Source organism: Scardinius erythrophthalmus (genome assembly GCF_964197995.2).
Source record: "Scardinius erythrophthalmus genome assembly, chromosome: 16".
Taxonomy (NCBI): domain Eukaryota; kingdom Metazoa; phylum Chordata; class Actinopteri; order Cypriniformes; family Leuciscidae; genus Scardinius; species Scardinius erythrophthalmus.
Genome location: NC_138236.1, coordinates 21,263,561 through 21,287,538, shown reverse-complemented (window position 1 = coordinate 21,287,538; position 23,978 = coordinate 21,263,561). Strand labels below are relative to the sequence as shown.

At 35.3% G+C, this 23,978-nt stretch overlaps 1 protein-coding gene across 1 annotated transcript; it reads left to right on the top strand.

The window, feature by feature from the left end:
- The first annotated feature begins 433 nt into the window (after positions 1-433).
- cd4-1 (CD4-1 molecule) lies at positions 434-20,362 on the top strand. Its single transcript, XM_081388249.1, has 11 exons — positions 434-504; positions 8,548-8,663; positions 11,761-11,848; positions 11,949-12,089; positions 12,174-12,317; positions 14,212-14,460; positions 14,857-15,222; positions 17,127-17,366; positions 17,453-17,559; positions 17,635-17,681; positions 18,929-20,362. The coding sequence occupies exons 3-11, from the start codon at positions 11,794-11,796 to the stop codon at positions 18,957-18,959; spliced, it is 1,380 nt and encodes a 459-aa protein (XP_081244375.1). The 5' UTR covers positions 434-504; positions 8,548-8,663; positions 11,761-11,793; the 3' UTR covers positions 18,960-20,362.
- Positions 20,363-23,978: the final 3,616 nt, after the last annotated feature.

The following is a 23,978-nucleotide window of genomic DNA, read 5'->3' as shown; positions in this document are numbered from 1 at the left end:
TAAAAATGCATTGTAAATAAAGTTTAATTTCTTGAGCGCAACGTTTTTAGAACGCGGAGTCATGCGCGCGAGACGCTGCAAAAGACGCGAGCTCAACGGTCACACACTCGTCCGTCTACGGCGCGTTTACGTTGAAAAATAATGGAAAAGTAGGGCAGTGGAATGGAAAAACGCGTTCTGTGTGAACGGCCCCAAAAGATGTTAGAATGTAAGAGAAAAGAGCTCTGGGAAAGGCTCGCTGATGCAGACGGAAGGTCTTTGGTGTGATAAATGATGTGTGGCACTGATATAAAGGTAGTAATACTGAACTGTCAAAGTAAAAACAAAGGCATATGCTACGATACCACAGACAGATGAGCGTAGAGCTGCGCAAATCACGTTGCAGTTTCCTGTCCCATATGTGTGTGACTGAGTGTGTTTGGAAGAAAATGTCAGTGTAGCTCTGAGACCCTGAACAGAACAGAACACACACACACACACACACACACTCATTTCATCAGAACTGTAAGTATTGCTCTGTTACTATGATGACAAACACAAACTATGCTACTTTTTGTTATTAGTCTGCATGCCTGATATGTGTTTTCTCGTATAAAGCCAAAGGTGTTTTGTCTTCAGCTAAATGTCTGACACAAACGATAAACTATCAAATAATGACAGTGGTGGAGATCTTGTTCGTTAATTACAAGCAGCTAGTTTTGTTCATTAAAATAATATGGTCCATATAGCTACTATTTTAAAATTGTATTGAGTGTGAAGTTCAGCGTAGACGTTTCGGATGCCGATCTGTTGTTTTTGGTGTGCTGTCTGTCTGTAATCATAAAACTCAACGATCAAAAGTTTAATAGCTGAATGATAACATGAATAACCAATTCAAGAGGCATTTTTAGGTGTAGCCTATTGATATACAGACATAGCTAGTATAGGCCTACTAAATATTTCGGGTTGTTTTATTTTTTGGAAGTCTTACTGCATAAGTTATTTTGTCTCAATGTGCATGTATGTTGTATTACTCTTATTGTTGTTGACATACAATAGGCTATTTAAATGTGTCAGCCTTTACTGTGTAGAATATTAACAGATTAGACATCGTATTATTAAGTCACTTCAGTTTAATTCTAACCGTCATGTAGGCCAAGGCCTAAATACGGATCATTACTTGAAAATTCACAATTATTTGTTGTCGACAGACAAACTCATAGGCTATAAACTGGGTGAAGATTAAGTCAAAGACTTTAAGCACTGTTCAACTTTAGTGTTTTGTAGTCTTGTGTGATAAGCTGAAGGTTTGGTGAAGTTTCAACAGTTTCGTAATACGTTAAATGTTCACAGTCCGATTGAATAGCACTTTTTTGCATTTGCTACATTTACTTTAAAACATTTGAGGTCACTGAGCTATCAATATAAAACAAAAACAAAAATGTGTATATTTAGGTTATATTGAACAGAAACAGCAATTTTTCATAAACGTAATTTACAATATTAGACATTTTTACATTTAAATTGGAAAAGGGTTCATGTTTAAGTCACTAGTATACTTATATCACATAATGTATATATATTGCTTCAAAATTTCAATGCTCTAAACTGCTAGCCTTTCCCTGTTTGAAACGAAGACTGTGAACAGCTTTTACACTATGAATTATTCATTTTAATAGGCACCATCCTCCCCCCCAATTTTACTAATGGAAATCCATCCACATTAATTGCAATTTATCAGAACGTATTGTATACAATACCCACTTAAAAATGAATGCCATTGCATTAGATAGAAAATATCAATGTAAGCGGCATCTGCAAACAAAATGCTGCTAGAGCGTTCGTCAACTAACTTTCTACAATTCATGTAGCTCAAACAAGGCTTAATTCCAGGGCCTGCAGGAACCTGATCAAATGCAATAGAATGCAATGTAAGTTGTTTTGGATGAGAGCGTGCCAAATTCAAAACTGGTATTAAGATGCTTTTTAGTGGATGTATGAAGTCACCAGTTCACACAGGTGTCCAACCAGAGTAACCACAAGAGCTCATCACATTAACTTGTCTGACTATCCAAAAGTATCCAAACACTCTTCATAATTTGAACAGTAAATCTATTTTTTTATCACTTAAATAGTTTGCTTGAAAATTGTGCAATAACAATGCCATTTAATATGATATTTTATTATCTAATGCAATGGTATTTATTTGTTTAAGTTTGGCTTTGGTGTCCAAATAGGTTCTGAGGAAACAACAAATTTACGATACAAATACAAACAGATGCCCGATCATAAAAAAAAAAAACTGTGCGTCATTGTCAGACATCACTGCCTTTTGTTAAAAATCTCTTTTTGTGTGTGGATTGTTGAGGAAAATCACAAACAAAACATAGAAGTAGGCCTGCTATCAATCGCGACAACATCAATATAAAGATTTTTCTATTGATTGCGTTCCCTCAGGTGAATAAAACGTAGCAAAATGTGCAAGCATGTCGAAGATGTCATGGAGAGATAATGTTTGTCAGGGTATAGCAATGTAGTCGCAAATGTCTGGGTATGGTTATCTTACATGCTTTTATATCATGCTAATTTTATTCTGAAAATATAATTCCAGCATAACTGACTTTACAGATAAGCACCGACTTTATGCAACTTTAAACTATTCTCGTGTTAGCGGCACGTATAGAGACTGCTGTACTGTAGGAGCCTGATTAGATTTTGCCGACTTTGTCTCATTCTGTCATGGCCAGATGTCTGAGAAAATATCAGTTTACATGCAGATCATCAAAACATCTTTCCAAAATTCAACCCATCAAGAACACAGGTGTAGCTCACGGTGCACAGTGAAAAAATGTCAAATAAACTATTGACATTTTTTTAATAATCACCTTTGGTTACACTTTATTTTGAGGTGACATTGTTACAGTGTAATTACACAAATAAGTACTACATTAATAAATTAACTACATATTTACTATAGGGTTTGACTTAGTTGCTTGTAATTATGCACATTTTACTGTTATTACTACAATAAGTACATGTAACATGTAACTACACCTTAAAAAGTGTTACCTCAACTTGTGTTGTCAGTAGTTATAAAAATAATGATCACAGTATAAAACCACAGATTATAGCAGTCGATTTGGACTCTAGCCGTTTGCTGTTTAATGCAGCGGCCTGTAGTTGTGAAGCGGCACTTGTTCAGTGTGATTGAAACAAATCTCTGAAATGGAGAACACAGACAAATTCTTCAAGACACACTAACACAATAACAAAAATCTGAATCAAATGATTTAATGAGCACAACCATCAGCTGTTTGCACACACATTGCGTATACCAGATGCATTACAATGGGTAATGCAAAAACTTACCCGCGCATGCATGCATTATGTCAGCTTATGAAAGAGAGTTTGGGCAATGTACAAGAAATATGCCACAATCATATTATTTGATATGATTAAATAATAATAATAATCTTTGATATAATGGCAATCCTGCATTAAATTAAGTGCAGTCAGTAGATGATTTGACCCTAAATTTAAGGAATCAACATGAAACAAAGGGATCAGTCAGACAAATGATGTGGAACGAGTCGTTAACGGCACAATGATGTAACATTTTTAGAGCATTTATTTCATTAAAATCTAAAGAACATTAGGTTATGAACTTTTCCTTCAGTAGCTTGGATTTTTAGAGTCATTAGGTATTATCAATATAATGAGAGTTCTGATTGGTTTAAACTATTTTATGTACATTTAAATAAGATCACCGGACAACATCTCTTGATCTTCTGAGAATTCAATCCAGCATTCTTCTTCTGATTGTAAAGGATGAAAAATAAGCCAGTAAATAATTATTACTTAATAATTATAAATAATATAATTACAGTAAATAAATTCTGTCGTCATTTACTCACCCTCAAATTGTTCCAAACCTGTATAAATTTCTTTCTTCTGCTGATCACAAAAGAAGATATTCTGAAGAATGTCGGACACCAACCAGTTGTTTTGCCCCATTGACTTCCATAGTATTTTTTAATTTCCATACTATGGAAGTCAATGGGGTCCATCAACTGTTTGGATACCCATATTCTTCAAAATATCTTCTGTTGTGTTCAGCAGAAGAAACAAACTCATACAGGTTAGGATTCATTTGAGGGTGAGTATCCCTTTAAGTCAGCATCCTGATTCCAGAATAGATATGTGTTTCATAGATTCTACATTGGATGTGGAATTAAAAGAATAGAATAAGTGTGTTTTAATAGTCAAGGAAACAGCCTTTTTGGATGGTCCAGTGTTACATCACAATGGGCGTGACCCTTAATTTTTAAAACGGCAACCCTTGACCTAGGAGTGTGAAACGGTGACCTCAATAAGTTTGAAAATACAGAGTGAATCTGTGTTTGATTTTGTTGTTAGAGTGCTGCTTTTATGAAGGAGGGAGCGATTATCATAATGAGAGCAGGATTCCCTCTTTCACAAAGTGTGTCATACAGACATTTTTCTCTGTTTCTCATCCTCTCACTTCAGCGTTGTCCCACACACATACCACACAATTTGTCAGAGTGTTTTCCAACCTAACAGGTAGTTTCATTGTGGAACAGAATATGTAATTCATGAGAAAGAAGACAACAAATCTGTCTTTATGGATGGTCTGGGTCTACTGTTATGGAAGAGGCATATAATAGGCAGCATTTTTTTGAATGTTGAATATTTTTTACTTCTCTCAGAAGACACTGAGGATGTCAGGTGATTCAGTCACCTCAATAAAGTAAACAAGCGTCATCTTAACCAGATATGAATTGTATGGCAGCAACAAAAAATAATAATTTTAATGTATATTGTGCATTCAATGGAACTCTGAAAACGAGAACAAGTGTATATATCGGAAATGACACTATAGATGACAGATTTCTGAAAATATGTATGACTTTTTTAAGCATTTCTGTGATAATACATTTATAGAGAGGGCCATTTACAGATAGGCCCATCAGCAGAAAAACACAGCATGACGGGAACGAAACAATTACGCAATGGAACAAAAACATAGTTTATACTGTGAGGTTTCGAAATTTGCAGTCTGAAATATGATCTAATCATCTGTAAATTACTCTAAAAATACACATTTTCGTAAGCCTCACACCAAATGTCAGCAATCTCTCGTTCTGTCGACATCTCTTTCCACTGACATTTACTTGCATTTCAAACCTACAGGACTTCATTAAATGGAGGAGGTTTGCAACTGAGAACTCAAGAATGAAAGCGACAAATGCAATATGTCTTTCTATGTCATTTCCACTCACTTTTCCAAAACACCATGTGAAACTCTTAGACTAGAAAACCCAGAAGCTGTAGCCTGCAATGGCGTCCATCTTAGCCTTCTTCAGCACTCTGCACTCCTCAGACTTCTTCAACATTTCCGACAGCCCACAGTTTAAGCAGATGAATGTGAATCACTAAACGTTTCTGAAATTTCAGATCTGGTAGAGGATCCCCTGTTAGTCACGCAGCCTTAGCGAATCTCTCACAAAACAGTATTACAATTATCGCTAATTTTAGCATACCAGACAAAGATTGTAGATAAAATGGCAAGAAAAAAGAAAAAAGAAAAGTGTTGATTATTTCCCCCTGAAAAGTCCTTCATACTAGTTATAAGGTAAGATGTGTGGGAGACGAAGACAATATCAGTCCTCTTCAGTCAAGTACACACAGAAATGACTTGCTGAAGGGGAAACACGTAACGAAAACCTGTATGGGACATATTGAAATAAATCGCCCACTTTTCTTGCTTGCTTTCTTTCAGTTATGATTATGTTGGTGTCTCGACACCTTTTCAGTCTTTGTGAGTAATGAGGGATCCCTCTAAAATGGGTCTTTCCTTACAGCTTCGAGAGAAAAAGGAGAATCAGGGAGAATGTGGATATAGAGAGAGAGAGAGAGAGAGAGAGAAGTAGTGAGAATAGAGTTATCTAAGAGAGTGTTCTAAGTAGTAAAGAACTACATGAAGCTAAAGGTATTTTTTGAAGAAGATGAACTGAGCACGGCAGGAAGAGCGAGAATGACAGAGAGGTGAAACCTCAGACACAGATGTGAGGCAGGCAACATGTTTGTTTCAACCTTCATGTGGTTCCCCTTAGCAAACCACTCCTGTTCATACAGCGCTGAAAGATGCTCTCTCTCGCTTTTCTTTAATGCATTTATTCTTTTACAGCAGGATGCCTTATTCACTCTTAAACATGTTAGAGTTTTACATACTGATGTCGTTGGACAGTCTTTGAAGTTCCACAAAGAACTTTTTCAGAGGTCTTAACAAAATCAATGCACTTGTGCTTTAAAGAACCCAGAAAATACAAGGCTTACCCGGAGTAATTATAATGTAAGATGAAGATGTTTCTTCATCAGTAAAAAATAAGCATATAGCCAACTCAAAAACCTTTCAGCGTTGGTTCTTATTAAGAAAAGCGTTCTTTGCCAAACCCAATGTGCTGCAAAAAGTACCTTCATTACCTTCACCTACAAGTGCAGCTTGTTTAAATTGGTGTGTATGAAGACTTGTGAATTGCTTGGGCTTTCTAGATCATCTTTAATGCAAATCTAACACAGTAATCAGAATAAGAAGTCAGAAGAATCAGAAGTCATTGAATTTGTGCTTATGAGCCATTTGATTTGGTGAGTTACAAACTATAAATCTAAAGAGAAGAGCGAGATCTAAAGAGACGTATTGTGCAGAAAGATGCTGACTTGACTTGAAAAAAGCATTGTTCTCTTTTCCTAATCATCATTTGTATTCCCAATCGTACCCATTAGCTTTCATTTCAGTATTTGTTTAGTTTAAGGAACCGCATTGGTTTGAATTAGTTCATCTTATAGCAGAAGTGATACAGAGAAACCTTTTAGTCGTTAAAAAATAAGTTAACCCTGTAAGAGATCGGTCCATTTTTAGAGGAAGTCGGGTTGTGCTAATTTATTTTAATAATATAAGAAACAGTTTGGGTTTATCAGACTAAACTGATAAACAGTTTATCAGTTAAACAGTCTATAGTTTATCCATGACAGTGCTTGTTTAATGCATTTTAAACTTCATATATTGCCTCATAATTGCATATTACATAAGTATAAATTAAATTAATCTTTTTTACTTTTCAAATACTGTTCCTCTTTCTTTCTTTTTTTTAAAGAAATAACATTTAAATCAAGAAAATATTTCTTGTGATTTAACTAGGCATCTACATTTCATTCAAATTCTTTGTCAAGTCAAATTTATCTCTGAACGTACAGCTGAACTATTTAAAATACTGTATATGTGGTGTTATATGCTGTTTTAGCACACTGAGAACATTTGTACAAGTTACAATTTTTAAAGTTCTTATACAAATTAAATTGAATTATCTGTTCATACCATAGTGAAAAAAACTATACCAAAATACCAATACACCTAATGATATAAATATTATAATTAAACTTTATTTGGAGCACTTCTTTACCTCACAGAGTGCGCATTTTTTTAATATTAAGCCTAAAATGTGTTTTAATATTATTAGTAAGGATAGTATGATCTCTTTATAATATCAGTCTTTAAATGCAAGATATTTAAAGTGTACCTAAATTAGTTGTTCCAAATTAGCACACTTTAAGTATTTCAAATTAGTATACCAAGAGTGCAATTGTAGGGTATTTATATTAAGTACGTAAATATGTAAATGTATTTGTAGTATACTCAGCATAAAATGTATTTCAAATACATCTTGGTACATTTATTTTTCACTAGGGTAGTGCAGACATTATATGTTGTTACATTCCACTCATATTTGCTCAAGCCGCGTACGCACTCCAGTTGCAAGTGCGGGTTAATACTATTGTTAGGCATCGGATCTCTGTGAACAGATGATAGATATTTTAATTTTATTTAATAATGCGTGTAAAGGAAAATGGAACAACTGAAAGACAACAGAGGAATAGAAATCGTTAGAGTTTATTCTGTCGGGCTCGGAGTGTTGCATGCTGATAAAGATGTTCGTTTATAATAAAAAATGTTTTTAAATGGATTAGATAACATCAATAGCTCTAAAACACTGGTTACTAATAGGATACTGACATTTAAAAGTAGAGTCAGTTAAACTATGATGTGGCAAACAAAAAATGTATCTCAAAAACAGAAAAACCTAAATATAAAATAAGCTTTTCAGAATACATACGGTTACACAAAACATGTTGTCCTCTATATGATAATATTTATTGCAAACTAGAAAAACCTAGTCAGAACTTTTGGGGCGTAACAGGACGAAGTCTAAATTTTTCTGGTTATCATTGGAAAACTTAGGAAACTTTAACATTTTGTCATTTAATTGTTGTCACTGAAACTTTTCCGACATTAATCTGATTGAAAAATTCACTACGAATTACAAATTTACTATGAATTATTATATTGTTCTAACAATCATGTTTTGGAGGAACTCATTTTCAAGTGATAACTCGGAAAAAGCTAAAACCAAAAAAAAAAAAAGTAAAAAAAAAAAAAATTGATTTCAACAGCCTCATGTAAATAACCGGACGTATTCTTTTACCTCTCAGGCCAATCAGACTGAGGGGAGGCGTCAACGGAGGTTAAATAGAAATATTTTGGCCTGTAAGTGAACACATCCGCTGCACAACTTTGAAGAGGAACGATAAAGTATTTTGCTCATAAGGTGAGTATATTTACACAAAGATGTACATTTAATTATAAACTGTTTTATTTACACTTGGCAGCTTTAATCAGTTCTTATTATGGATAATTTTATTTAATCTATTTTTATTTTTATGCTTCTCTAGATCAGAATAGAGGATAAATTCCTTTTTCTACCTTTTTGTAAGTTATATTCCCTTAGAAGCAAAAAAATAATTGAAGCTGCATTATTTACTGTGAAGTCTATAATACTGTAGAATATGCTGAATTACAGAAAGCAAATTTAACAGGAATTAAGCTTTGCACTCTTTATATTTTCGGTTCGATTACTTTGACGGCATATATGTTACATGGTTAAACACGTGTCAATTCACAATATATAACAAGACATCATATGTACAAGGGATGTAAAACAGACGCATATTCTTTTGGTGAATACAATGCTGGGAAAATTAACTGAAAGACTGTCTGCGGATCTCTACAAAATGAACAGTTAATCACATACATGATATTAGAACATCAGTGTTTATATTTCCACTGTCCTTAGCACTAAACTGAATTTATAGCACTCGAGTAGGGCATTAAAATAGCTTTGAATTACATTAGAATAATTGTATCTCAATCTTAAAAACAACAACAACAAAAACAACATGCTTATTTCATAAAGTCCTTGACTTTTGATTTCTGAAAGCTTTGTTTCAAGTTCTTGGTCTTACTAATGTTCCCCTCCCTTCTCTCCTCCATCTCTGTGTGTCTGTTTACTGTTTAACCTCCATCCTGACCACAGCCCAGATCATCTGTCTTTCTGGGTTAGATGTTCAGGTGCAGTCTCTGGCTGTCTTTATCTCTACATCTATCGTTTGTGTGCTTCTTCTCTTCTTCCTCTGTTCTGTTTCACATTCTTCACAGACTTTTCCCTCATTTCTTACACATTTCTTTGCTCCACTAGACTTAAAATGTTCATCAGATTACAATTGCTAAGTTCACTATTAGACAGTTTTGTAATAAATGGCAGCAAAATGAAGGAACATTTTAATTCAGATTGAGAACAATATACACATGTGGACCTTACGTACTGTGGCTGACTTACCTGTGTCGTCTCCTGATCGACGCTTAGCCCGACTCAGCCGACGTCCCGTCCCTCTTGGGAATAAGATCTCTAGTGTCCAATAACCTGCTGGGCAGCAATAATTAAACATACTCCAGACAATGCCTTTGAATATGCTTTAATCACGGCGGGAGAACCTCAGACCAATTTCAGAGAGAATCCCACCAGCAAAAAGAGTACAACAGTTTTTATGGAATAGGAGCATGGCAGTAGTGACATGATTCATTACATCGTTTTTCTACAATATGATTGGTTCTTCATATCTATAATTCAGCAAACCCTTCTGTTACTAGGTTTACTAAAAGTAAAATCTGATTTCTTGATAACTTCACTTTGTTACTCAAAGTCATGAGTTTATATATTTAGACATCCGTCTAGTTTCATTTCCAACTTTTGTAATATTCGGACATGATTCAGACATACGCACACTTACTTTTGCCAAAGTGTTTGGGAACATTTAGGTTTCAAAAGCATATAAATGTTATTCCTGCAAGAAAAAGAAATGTTAGTTATGGTTAATAAAAAATTCTATCACAATACAAATGGTTGAATCTATTATAACTGCATGTCTCAATTAATGGTGTACATTCATAGCAGTTTTTTATTCATATAGCAGACGTTTTTATCCAAAGCAACTTCCAATCCCAGAATGCTGCTAATTAATGATTTCATTAGCCATTGATAAGACAGTGTGCCTGTAAATCTTTTATTTATTTACTTGAAAATTGCACTTTTTCATACTGAAATTAACTAATTTAAGCCATATTATACATTTATAAATAGCCTTTACCACTCCGCATGAACATGTATATTCCAAATGGCTAATTATATTGAACTATACGTTGTTGGATTTTTAGTACTTTTAATAAAAATGTAACTGCCATTAAAAAAAGTCAAACTGTTCTTTGCAGTATACTTTTGGTTCTTAACTATATTGGTGCAAATTATACCATGCAGAAGTTATATTTAATAAACATTTACTTAAAAGAAAGCATTTTTTTCAAGAAAGTCCTACTTTTTTCATAATAGCTTTATCTTGTTTTATTTTATATATAAATTCATTGCATACTATCAATCTAAATAAATAGCCACTTTTTGTTCTCAGTGGTGGACAGGCAAAAATAAAAATAATAGAACATAATTTTACAACCAAAACTGTGAAAAAATCAAGTTGGAACAATATCATTTCCTGTTATATATTTAGATTTTCTTGAATGTGCATTTATGTTTGAGCTAGTTTATCTTAAAATAGTCATAATTTACATTTATCTATTTGGCCGACGATTATTCCAAAGCGATATGCATTGCAATTAACGTATTTATTTGATCATTTTCATGCAACCCTTAGAAATCAAACCCACAACCTTACCGTTGTTAATTTAGAAATCGAAATATGATAAATATAAATATTATGGCAAGTGAAAGTAAAAAACTAAAGGATTTACATTTGCACATTGTAAAAAATCAGTCTGCATTTTTGTTTGAATCATCAATCTCTTCAGAAGGAGTAAAAGGAGAGATTTCAGTGTATCTCATGCACAAAAAGAGAAAAAAGCCAAGATCAGATATAACAGACATAATGCACACCGCACTCCAAGCTCAGCGACAGCACCAGCAGCGCCATGTGGTGTTTTTTTTTCTGTGTGTAAGCGTGGAGAGATCCGCCTTTCGTGGAACAAGGGAGGAAGAGAGGGGGTGTTTTGGAGGAGGAGGTGAAGAGGTGAAAACGAGAGGGATGCGAATCTACTCCCTGCACAATCTCAGCCCACCACAGACACACCTCTCTGCGTCTTTGTCTCGGTGTCTTTCTAGTTGTTGTTCTTTCATGTTTCTTCACTTTCTTCCTTTATGTCTGTAACCCAAAGCCCACCACAAAGCTTCTGTCTCCCCCTCACCATCCTGCAGTTTCTGTTACTGTTTCCCTCAATCACTCAAACAAATCTGAGCCCACCACAAGCCCCTTCCTTCCTCTATGCTATGTGATGCATTTCTCTATGGCTATGTCTTACAGATCACCATTCATCCTCTCTGCTCTGAGGAAAGAATGATGTTTAGTTGGATACTAATATCGCTGCTTGTTGGATTTCTCAAAGCGCAAGGTAAGTTGCAAATATCTTGACAGTTGTTACATGGCGAAGAGCATGAAATGCAGCCTGTATAAGCATTCTTCTTCTGACCGATATGTTCTTCTATCATCAGAAAGCCACAAGGTAGTTTACGCACAGATTGGAGGGACCGCTACCCTACCTAGAGATGCATGGGGAAATAAAGATAATGTTTATGTGAACTGGTACCGTGGGTCTGACGGAAATCCAACTATCAGCAGGAACCCTCAAAAGGGTGAGATGCATACCGTTTTACACAACCATAATAATCAGGCTACCGTGTTTGATATAACTGCACATGTATGTTTGTGTTTTGTAGGGAAAGATGTGAAGACACGTGTCTCTCTGTTAGAGGATTTCTCTCTCCAAATCTCATCAGTACAAGAATTGGATTTTGATGTTTGGCGCTGCGAACAGCATGAATTAACGTCTAGATCCTCCAAGACCTACAGACTGTACCCTGGTAAGACAAAGTACAGAGAAAGTGTGAGTGAGAAACAAAAAGTAGAAAAAGATCCAAATTTTACAGTCTCAAAATCTCTTAAAGCAATATTTCACTCAAAAAATGCTTCATTATGTCATTCCTTTTTCTGCGCAACACAAAAGAAGAACTGTTTTTGTCTGTACAATGAAAATCAGTGGGGTCCAAAAACAACACTGGACCCCACTGAGTTTTATTTTAGGACTATTTCATTTTTGTTTTTTTCAATAGTTCATTTTTCAAATAGATGAGGAAATGACACGTGGGCCATTCCACCGAATGGGTGACATTAGCTTGTTGTAACTATTCAAAATTAAACTTTCTTTTTAAAATTTCTTCAACACTGAATCTAGTACTACACATATTTAACTATCCAAAATGTGTATTGGTCAATCTCAGGTAAATTTATTTCATTTTTTACAAGGTTTCTAAGCAGAAGAAGTTTTCTCAGTCCTGTTACCAAAACTCATGTGCTATTTAAAAAGCATGTTCAAAGGCATGTCAATTAATTCCTTTGTTTTCCCCACAAGAAAGTGTTTATTTGAAAGAAATGGTGGGTTATATGTTCAAATCATTTATAATTGTGACAAAAAAATAAATCACTTTATGTTAAGGCAAGGTGTATTTTAATAAAAAACACAAAGTCATTTTTTTTTTTCATTTTAAAGAAGACCGAAGACTCAAGTTTAACTTTTTTTTTATTATCTAATTTATTAAACAATTGTATAAATGATGGACCAAACAAAACTGATAAAAACAGTGCTTTAACTTTATTTGTTTAAAACAAAAAACAAAAAAAAACATTAGTAACAGGAATGAACACTGGGTAACAGGAATGAGTGTCAATATGTGTGTGCATGTGTGTGAGAGAGAGAGTGTACATGACTGTCTGTGCATGTGTGCTAGTGGTACTTCACAGCGAATGAGGTGGAAAGAGAAAGAAGGAGAGAGAGGAGAAGGGAGAGAGAAGGAAGGAAAGACAAAAAGGAGGGGAAAGAGAGGGTTTGCGGGTGTGTTTCGCTCCTTCGCTTGCAGCATGCCATGGGTGGGTGTTTCTGGCACCTGCATAGTAAGGGTTCTTTCCATCTTCTACAAAATATTAGAAAGATGAAGACAAAAAGTTTAAGTCACTTCGTGGTCGACTGGCTCCCTGTAAGAATGGTATTCACATTGTAAAACTAATACTAAATATCTACAAAGTAATTGCAACTGTAAAAGTCACAAATCAGATGAATAGTATTATATCAACTAATATTCACACTTATTAAATCAACAAAATAGAGGACTCTACAACTCTAGTCACACAACAATGCAAAAAAAAGATTTCTGAAAGATTTTAATGATTATATTTCATGATAAAGGTTTAGATGTAACAAAAGCTACTTTTTAGTGTTCTCAGTATTTTTTAAAAATGTTTTTTAATTATATATTTTAAATTTGCAGTTATAATAATGTTCTGGACATTTTGCTTAATAATAAAATGTATTTCATGCATATTTATACATACAAATTCGGTGGAATGGCTCACCGACTGTTGAGCTCAATTCAGGATGTACACACTGCAGAAGTAGTCTGTCTCCCTGTGTCATAGGGCTGAACTGCAAAAAAAAAAAAAAAATACATGAAAATTAATCTATGATTGTATTCTATAATCATCTATCTCCATACTACACTCATAAATGCAATGATTAAGTAGTATAATTTAACCACTAGAATGATTTTAATCTAAATTCTAAACTGCATATATGGCATTATGAACAGGATTAAATTGGTTACTCCACTCTCATATACACTTAGATATTTTTGGCTATAACTATACACATTACATAATAAGATTCTCTAATGTTGCCATATTGCCTTTTTTTCTCTGTTTTAGTCACTATACCCAAGGTACCGGCCCGGGTGTTTGGTGACTCTCTCTCTCTGGAATGTAAATTGGATGCTAGGTTAGCTAAGTCCCTAAGTGTAACATGGATTCCACCAAACTCAGACTGTCCTCAAATCAAGCATTCCAGAGAGAAGATTTCAGTCCCAGTTGTGTCCAGGTGTCATAGTGGTGTTTGGACATGCAAGGTGGCGTATGATGGGAGAGAAGCTAACGCAACTACAATTGTTTCTGTAATAGGTGAGACTCCATGAGTTAAACACACAGCATATCTATCAATTTATTGGAGTTTTCTCATTCTGAGAGTTGCTTACTAAGCAATAAGAAAATGTATAATACAAAAGAAACATAAAAGATAATTACAGTCAAGACCTAAGAATGACGAATATGGTGAAATATGTCAAATTTAGCAGAATAATGATGGAGCACTGATAAAAGTTATAAAACTTACCTTTTTGTAATGCTAAATGTAAATAGATAATATATTTAATATAATTTCAATATCATAATTATACACCTGTTTTTTTTTTTTTGTATTATATTATTATTAATTGTTTATTTTATGTCCAAAGCTGGTACAAATTGCTAATAGTAATAATAGTGATAATGTTCCCTTTTTCATCTCTTTTTTTCTAGGCCTCTCCCCTTCTCCGCCAGATCCCATTTATACCTCATTGTCCTCTACAGTCAACATTCCTTGCTCCCTGTCTTCTAACATTCCCTTGTCCATGTTAAATGAGTCTGGCCTTCAGGGTGGTAGCTGGAGCTTCACTCCTCTCAGTAACCAAACCCAGAAGAAGACTCTCCTCAAGCTCACCGTTGGTCCCGTAGTCAGATGGGATGAAACACCGGACAGCTGGGTCACGGGAAGAGAGATAAAAGACCAGGATCTATCAATTCATAAACTGTCTATATCAGAGAAGAACAGGGGGGAGTACAACTGTAACCTGAAGTACGAAAGAAAGACCCTCAGCAGTGAAGTCAAGGTGGAGGTTCTGCAGGGTAGGTGAAAAGACAAGTGTTGGGGTCTAGTCTAGTAACTTACCACGCTACTAACTTAGCTACTTTCAGTCAATATTGTGACAGCACTTCCATAATGGTGTAGCTTTACAAAGTTACATTTCAAGGAAAGTCTGTTCACTCTGCGGCCATATTTGCAACACCTGGAAATTACAATAAATAAGTCAAGATATAACAGAAATCTTGGACTTATACTGACACCTAGTGGCGTGGGTGCAAAAAACGTTGTTTTCAGTTTTACTAGTATTAATTCGTTAATTTATTTATTTATTACACAAGTCATACATAAATGTTTATTCATTCATTCATTCATAACGTGCATGAATGAATAAAAAAAGAAAAGGAACAGGAAGAAGTAAATCTTATGGTACCTGTCACTTATTTGTGCACATCAGAAAAATAAATAAAAAAACTGCAGCTCTATAAATGGATCAACCCCAATCCTCACCCCAAACACCAAACATTTTCATTAATAATGCCATAGGCAAAACTCTCTGCTTAGCTTTCCACATAAAAATCTAAATCTTCAAATCAACTAAATCTTTGAATTTTAGAAGTCCAGAATTTACAAATAATCTATTAGTGTGTTCTCTGTAGCCTGTCTTGTTGATAATCCTTAATGCTTTTTTCTGTAACAAAAACTTTAAAAAAAATGTTGTGTTACTAGGGTATGTATTACCCCAGACTTCTGTGCAGTATCCAAAATATGGGAGTATTAGGGAATTGTGCAACGAAGAATAGTCTAAAACATCTTTGACTTTATACAAGACCCCAATAATTTTACAGACTTTACTCTTAATATAAATTATGTGATCTTTCCAATTCAATTTATCATCCAAAATAACACCTACAAATTTTATCACATCAACTCATTTTCATTCTTTTTACAATTACCAAAAATCATATATTTTGTTTTCTCCCAATTTAAACATAATTTGTTTTCGTCAAACCATTTCTTAACTTTCCCCATTTCTGATCTTATATTTTCTATAATTTCTGACAGATTATTTCCAGAATAAAAAATGTTGGTATCATCGGCAAACATCAAAAACTCTAATACTTTAGACACTTCGCAGAGGTCATTAATGAACAAAATAAAAAGCAATGGGCCTAAAACGGACCCATATTATATCTTTTAACTCAGATCTTTGACCATTAATTTGAACAAACTGCTGTCGATTGTTGGGATAACTTTTGAGCCATTGATGAGCTAGACCCCTAATGCCATAGTTGTATGCTTTTGCAAGTAAAAGTGTGCATTTTAGGAGTTAAGCAGGTTAGTATCAGCTACTAATATTAGTCTGGTTATGTGATCTCACATAAAATAAATCAGCTTTTATTAGACTATCCCCTGGTTTCACAAAGGCTTAAGCCTCGTCCCAGACTAAAATGCATATTTGGGCTGTTTTAATGGAAAGCAATTTGCACTGACATATCTTAAAGTACATCAGTGTCTTTGTTTTGTCTCTAGATGCACATCAGTTTTTTTTTGTAAGACACGTTTATAAAAGCTACTTAAATGTCCTAATTTAACTAAGGTTGAATTCTGGCTTAGTCTGTGAAACCAGGCCTATGACTGTAGTGTGAGTACATGATTTTAAACATATTTAAAAAAAACGTTATTCAAATTAAAACTTTTAATAAGGAGAAAAGTACAGTGTTCCTTTAGATTATGAGTAACTTGTAGCTTCGGGCAAAGTTGATTCCCAACAAAATTGACACTGGACATTGAAATGACTTTGGATGAATAAAAGGTTTGCTGTGCGTTAATTATTACAAAATTTTGGTTCGTACCACAAATGTTTACGTTTCAAACACTTCATCCATTACAATGCTAACTTTTCTTGGCTTGTTCATTCTGAACTCTGCAATTTCTCCTTCTATAGTTTCCTCATCTGTAGGTTCTCGAGTTTATGAAGGCCAAATGGTGAATCTGACATGCACATTAGGACATCCACTTGACCCCGACCTTAAGGTGAAATGGAAATGTCGCTCCTGCTCCACTCTTCCCTCTTCACCTTTTCTGTCCATCCCTGAAGTAAAAATGGAACACAGTGGCCAATGGAAATGTGAACTCTGGAAAAATGAGAAGTTGTTGACATATGCTGCGCTATCATTGAAGATTGGTAAGAGAAGTGAAAGAAAGAGGGAGAGAGTGATGCATGTGCAATAAAATGTGTAACGCTTCTGCTGTCAATCAATTGTTTCACAGAGAAAGCCCCAGTGGACATCTGGCTTTGTGTTGCCATCAGCAGTGGAGTTGTGCTCTTCATCATGCTCCTTGTTATCGTCATCATAGGCATCCGCAGACACAGACAGGTAATTTGTTTGTCATTCGTGAAGTGTTTGAAAGGTGAAAATCAAATGCCTTATTTCTTTCATTCTTCTTTACAGATAATGATGTACAGACGACGAAAGACCAAATTTTGCTGCTGCAAAAAGTGAGTTTGATGGTTGTTAGACATGCTTATAATAACACATACTGTAGCCACAAAACGTATTTGGACACTTAAAATATATGAATGGCATTGCATTATATAACAAAATTTAGATACGGACCATTTTTGGTTGAATTAGGACATGATTAATTACACCTGGGATTACTCTAATAGCACACCTGTTTGAACTTGAGGGGAACTGAAACTCTTAGGCCCTGTCCCAAATGGCGCACTTCATGCGGACTTTCGGTCTCGTGGACTTGAATTGCGCGTGCTCGCCGAGTCTACGAGTCCGTAGGCTGTCCCATTCAGCATTTTACCGCTCTGAAGTGTGCTCAGCAGCGCCCCCTTTGTACCCTTGAAGCGGTCTTCCGCGAAGCCCGCATAGAAGCAGGCTTCACGCACTTTAACTACCCAGGAATCCTTGCGAAAGGCCAATCAGACAACAGATGGGAGGAGATTTCACTCACGGATAATTGTTGACATAAGTCTGAGAAGAAAATATTACGGTTTTTATGACCTAAATGTACATTTTACCTACAGTTTATACAAACATTGTGGTCATCGACCAGTGGTTGATGTCTCAAAACATTAATAATACGATCGCATTATGATTCATTAAATGAATAGAACCGAATGGCAGGGCTTTACTGAGTCATTTACACAGTATGAATATTGAAACATGTAAATTGAAAAAAATTATGTTTAAATTATGTTTTAAAATTGTAATCTTAGTTCAAATGGAACATTATATTATGTGGGCTACAACTGTATACATCCTTTAAATAAGCATGATATATCTATCATGATATATATTGATATCATGATATGCACAATATCAAAATATAGAACTGTAAAATTAGGATGTGTAGTTGACATGCAGATAAGACGTCGGAGTGCAAAAATGTGATTTCTCCTGTCCAACAACAACCAGGCCGTTATTTCCGGCGTGACGATCGAGTCTGTCCCAAAAATACTTCTCAATGCGCCCTCGTGGACTCGCGCCAGGGGCCCTATAGGTCTGCACTACATGACGTCACCAAAGTGTGGACTCTGAGGAAGTCCACAAGTCCGGAGTGTGCCATTTGGGACAGGGCCTTAGATAAGTTTATTGGTCAGAAAGGCCTATAGCATCATTTGTTTGCAAACATAATGCACTGAAATCACGTCTACATACTGCATTATCGTTACTGTATATATGAACGTGCATCATCCTCATCCTCATGTTTGGTTGTCTCTCTCTGTCTCAGTCCTCAGCCAAAGGGATTCTACAAGACCTGAGGATCCTCTGCTTTATTACTGATTTACTAAATAATCATGTTAATGTACAGTTGCCTGAACAAAGCCTCTCATAACAGAACTGGCTGTCTTCATTGTGCAGAGGATGCTGGTATTTCTTTGTTATTGTGTGAAATACACTCATAACTATACTATATATAATTGAGCATGCTTGATAGGAACCAATATTATATGCAACACAATATGTGACCCTGCCTGGATCACAAAACCAGTCATAAGTCGCACAGGTATATTTGTGGCAATAGTCAACAATACATTGCATGGGTCAAAATTATCGATTTTTCTTTTATGCCAAAAAACATTAGGATATTAAGTAAAGATCATGTTCCATGAAGATAATTTGTCAATTTTCTACTGTAAATATATAAACATTTATTTTTGTGAGTGAATGCAGCACAATCGCGAACATAAATGGACAACTTTAAAGATGATTTTCTCAATGTTTTGATTTTTTTGCACCCTCAGATTGCAGATTTTCAAATAGTTGTGTCTCGGACAGATATTGTCCTATCCGAACAAACCGTACATCAATGGAAAGCTTATTTATTCAGCTTTCAGATGATGTATAAATCTGAATTTCAAGAAATTGACCCATGTGACTGGTTTTGTGGCCCAGGGTCACATATGCAGTATCTCTAAAGGTGTAAATAACATGACATATTATAAAGCTTGTCTGGAAGATAAATGTGCCTAAAACATATTGTTACAATAAGGAACCTATACCTGTACATTTTATATTAAAATGGCCCAAAGTGCCTCCTTATATTGTGCTAATATTTTTCGTTGACTTCTGTTTACTTATCATTTTATCCTCTGAATGCTCTTTTGGATTTGCAAATGAACTTTCCCCCCTCTTTTTTGCTTGTATATCTTTATTTAATGAAAAAAGCAACTGAAAAATATTGATAATGTAAAATAAAATAAAAAACATGAAACAAAATTGTATGATCATTCTCACTCCAAAATGTCTTCATTTAAAGCTGATAGAGAAGAGTGATTGTAATATACCACTGAGAAGAAGTACCTTTGGCCTGTTTAAATATTTTTTCAGAGGACCCCATGACTAGAATAGACTTCCAACAGAACTAAAAGTATTAAAACATATAAAGTGTCATTGTGGCTTCTCTAAAAGTTGAAAATGTGGTTGCTGTCAAATCAAAATTGTGAGCATTTGTAGAGATTCTGGTATGGTAGTTTTGTATTTGTTTGATGAAATTTTTGCTTGTTTGTTTTCATTTCTTTCTTTCTTTCTTTTTTTTAAAACATCAACCTGCCTAGGGTCTACAGATGAAAATCTGGCATATTTTACTTTTTTTTTTTTTACCATGTAGTATTAATGTGTAATGTGATTAAATAAACCAATAAACAACAATGTTGTGATAGTCTTTTCTTCCCCATTGTGATTAAAGGTTACGAGGGCATATTCATTTAAAATAAATATGATGTGCACAGATAAATCATTTATATAAATGCTGCAATATTCCGTAAAAAAAAGAACAAGATCTGTCAATTTTGATTTCAATGTGACTTAAATTCCATGCTTGCTCTGATTTATGCAGTCTCATCTTGTTTAATCATGTACAGTAGTGGCCAAAATGATCCACCCTTGGAAAATTGACATCTTCACCCTTTATTCAAATGTTATTTAAAATGTGTAAGCATATTGCGTAGTTGTGCTGGATTCAATTGTTTTATTTGCAGTCAACATTTTTGGACAGGCTGTCATGCAAAGCAATTATGAACACATGCAAAAAACCAGAGAGAACCAGTGAAATGTTTATAACTGTTTACAGTCAATGTATGCTTTTTCATGTTAGCTTTTGGTTTTCTATGCATTTTTTGCACAGTAAAATAAGACATGTAGTTTGCCCTTTTTTTGCCAATTAATTTGTGAGAAAAATACCTTGACCAAGTTTAGTGTTTTGTTTTTCCCTTATTTAATAAAACTTGTACGGTCATTAAAAACAAATCACCACACCAGACATCAGTTTTGGCCACTACAGTAGTACATAAACACTCAAACGCATAGAATATATATGTGTATGTGTGCGTGTGTGTGTGTGTGTGTGAGAAGGATATATATTGTTTTATGGTGTACACACCTTCTCCCTTATTAGGGCCCAAGCCCTGAAAGGGCGAAGGCCCTATTGTTTCCGGTAGGATTATTATTATTATTATTATTATTATTATTATTATTATTATTATTATTTATTACTTTTGGGGCCCTTAACATGCTCGAAAACTCTTGAAATTTTGCACACACGTCAGAACCCGCGGCCATCAGGGCCGGACTGAAGCTGGTACCCGGGCATGGCAGGGGGGCTCGACAGCGCCCCCTGGAACGGGATCCAAACACGTGTCCATAAATCAAGCACGCTTGCATGTAATAATATGAAACTCGGTACACATATAGATCTCATCGGGCCGAACAACTTTCGTGCTCTAAGTTTTACGCCAGCCAAACAGGAAGTTGGCTATTTAGCGTTGTTTGGAAACGCATGCTGTGGAATTTAATGTACTCCTCCTAGGGAATTCATCGATTGGCCTCCAAACTCGGTGTGCATGAAGTCAAGACATTGAGGATGCTAAATTGCGGACGGATTTTTGATATCTCGAACGGTTTGGCCGTGGCGAGGAAACAAATTTATGGCGAAAAAATGAAACAGGAAGTGTGTTATAACTTCTGCATACATTAACTGATCTTGATGAAACTTCAGCGTGTTGAGTTGTTTCAGTGTGTTCGTTGTAAGAGGCCGATCACATGGATGTGACTATTGTGAGTCAAAGTTATAGCGCCACCAACAGGCAGCAGGAAGTACATCACTTTCAAAATGCTTTGAAATCAGTGTCTTATTTTTACCCGATTTGCTTCAAACTTTATGTGTACAATGTAGACACACGGCAGATGTAAACCTGTGAAAGGATTATTGATATCTTAGATACTGTTGCCGTGGCAACGCATCAAACTTTAATATTATTTTTTGATGCTTTTGAGACTCTTAACATACTTGAAATTGCATGAAACTCAACAGACACATCACATTTATTAGCCCGTAGACGTGCAACGTTTCAGAAACGGGCGTGGTGGAATGGCTCAGTAGCGCCACCTTTAGTCAAAAATGGGGGCTTAGTTTTTCCTAGAATCACAAAACTTGGTATGTGTATTGTTCTCATCAAGACGGACAACTTTCTAATTTACATGAACCATCTCCGACCAACAGGAAGAGAGATATTTTGGTTTGAATGTGGATTTTCTGAAGAATTTTCTCTCCCTCTCTCTGTGTCTGTGTGTGTGTGAGGGGAGGGGGGGATTTGACTATTGCTTTTATATTGTTAATCAAGGTTTCAGGGGCTTTTGGGGTCCTTAACGTGCTCAAAAACTCTTGAAACTTTGCACACAGGTCAGAACCCACGGCCATCAGGGCTGGGCTGAAGCTGGTACCCGGGCGTGGCTGGGGGGCTCAACAGCGCCCCCTTGAACGGGGTTCTAAAACTTGATCCATATCTCAAACACGCTCGCATGAATTAATATGAAACTCGGTACACATATAGATCTCATCGGGCCGAACAACTTTACCCCGGTCAAGTTTTACGCCAGCCCAACAGGAAGTCGGCTATTATGGGTTGTTTGGAAAACGCTTGCTGTGGAATGTGAAATACTCCTCCTAGAAAATTCACCGTGTCCCCTTCAAACTCGGTGTGCATGTAGTCAAGACTTTGAGGATGCTAAATTGCGGACGGATTTTTGATATCTCGAACGGTTTGGCTGTGGCGAGGAATCGAATTTATGGCGAGAAAAGAGAAACACGGAAGTGGAATAACTTCTGCATACATTAACTGATCTTGATGAAACTTCAGCAGTGTGTTCGAGGTAAGAGGCCGATCAGATGGATGTAACTATTGTGAGTCAAAGTTATAGCGCCACCAACTGGCAGCAGGAAGTGTGTCACTTTCAACATGCTTTTGACAAAAGTGGGGGGTTAGTTTTAACTACAGTAAAGAAAAAATTGTTTGTATATTGTTCTCATCAAGCCGGACAACTTTCTAATTTACATTCAATAGCTCTGGCCATCAGGAAGTCAGATATTTTGGTCTGAATGTGAATTTTTTTGCAAAATCAGCCTCTGAATTTTTAGCCACTCCTCTTAAACTATTTATTTTATTCGTACCAAACTTTTTCAACATGATGAAACTACATTAAATATGCTAAATTGTGAATGGATAATAAATATCTCAAACGGTTTTGCTATGGCGAGGGATTAAATAATGTCCAAAAAGGAAACACTAAAAATCTTCTAAAAATGTAATTATATACCATTTATTTCTATATAAAAGTATACAAATATCACAACTAAACCCATTTTATTCTGTTTTTGCAATTCAAGAAGAATGAAAAAGTTAAAACAGGCTATTTAGTGCTATTTGGTTCAACAAAAAAGCAAACATAGGGCTATACTGCCCTCTTGTGTCCAAAAGGACATCAAAATAGTTATAAAACTTTTTACCAGGTAGGCCAATATTGTATTTAAATATACATTTATTAGGTATGTGTCTGAGGATATTTTCCCACCGGTTAATCGACGTGTGACACGAGTGGGTGCTTTTAAATCGCTAATATAATAGTGTAAGAAAAATAATGATAATGTTGCACACACAAATCACACACATGTGGGAAAGAATGATGCTTTTAAACAACACTAAACCGCCATTAGGTGTCGCCAGGCATCCATCTTAATAAGCGAGTCATTGATTCATTCGTTCAAACGATTCGTTCGAATGAGTCGATCATGATTAAGACAGATGTTTATGGATTGATCATTCAATCTTTGAGTCAACCGATTCGTTAAAAATGCTGAATTGTTCAGTTATGAGAAAACACGTGATGCGTGATGGTTCTACCGTGATCTTTGTTTAACTATTTTCGCTGCTGAAACAGAACAAAAACAGTCAACATTGCATCTAAAATGTAAGTGACTTAATTGTAACTGTTTATTAACCTGT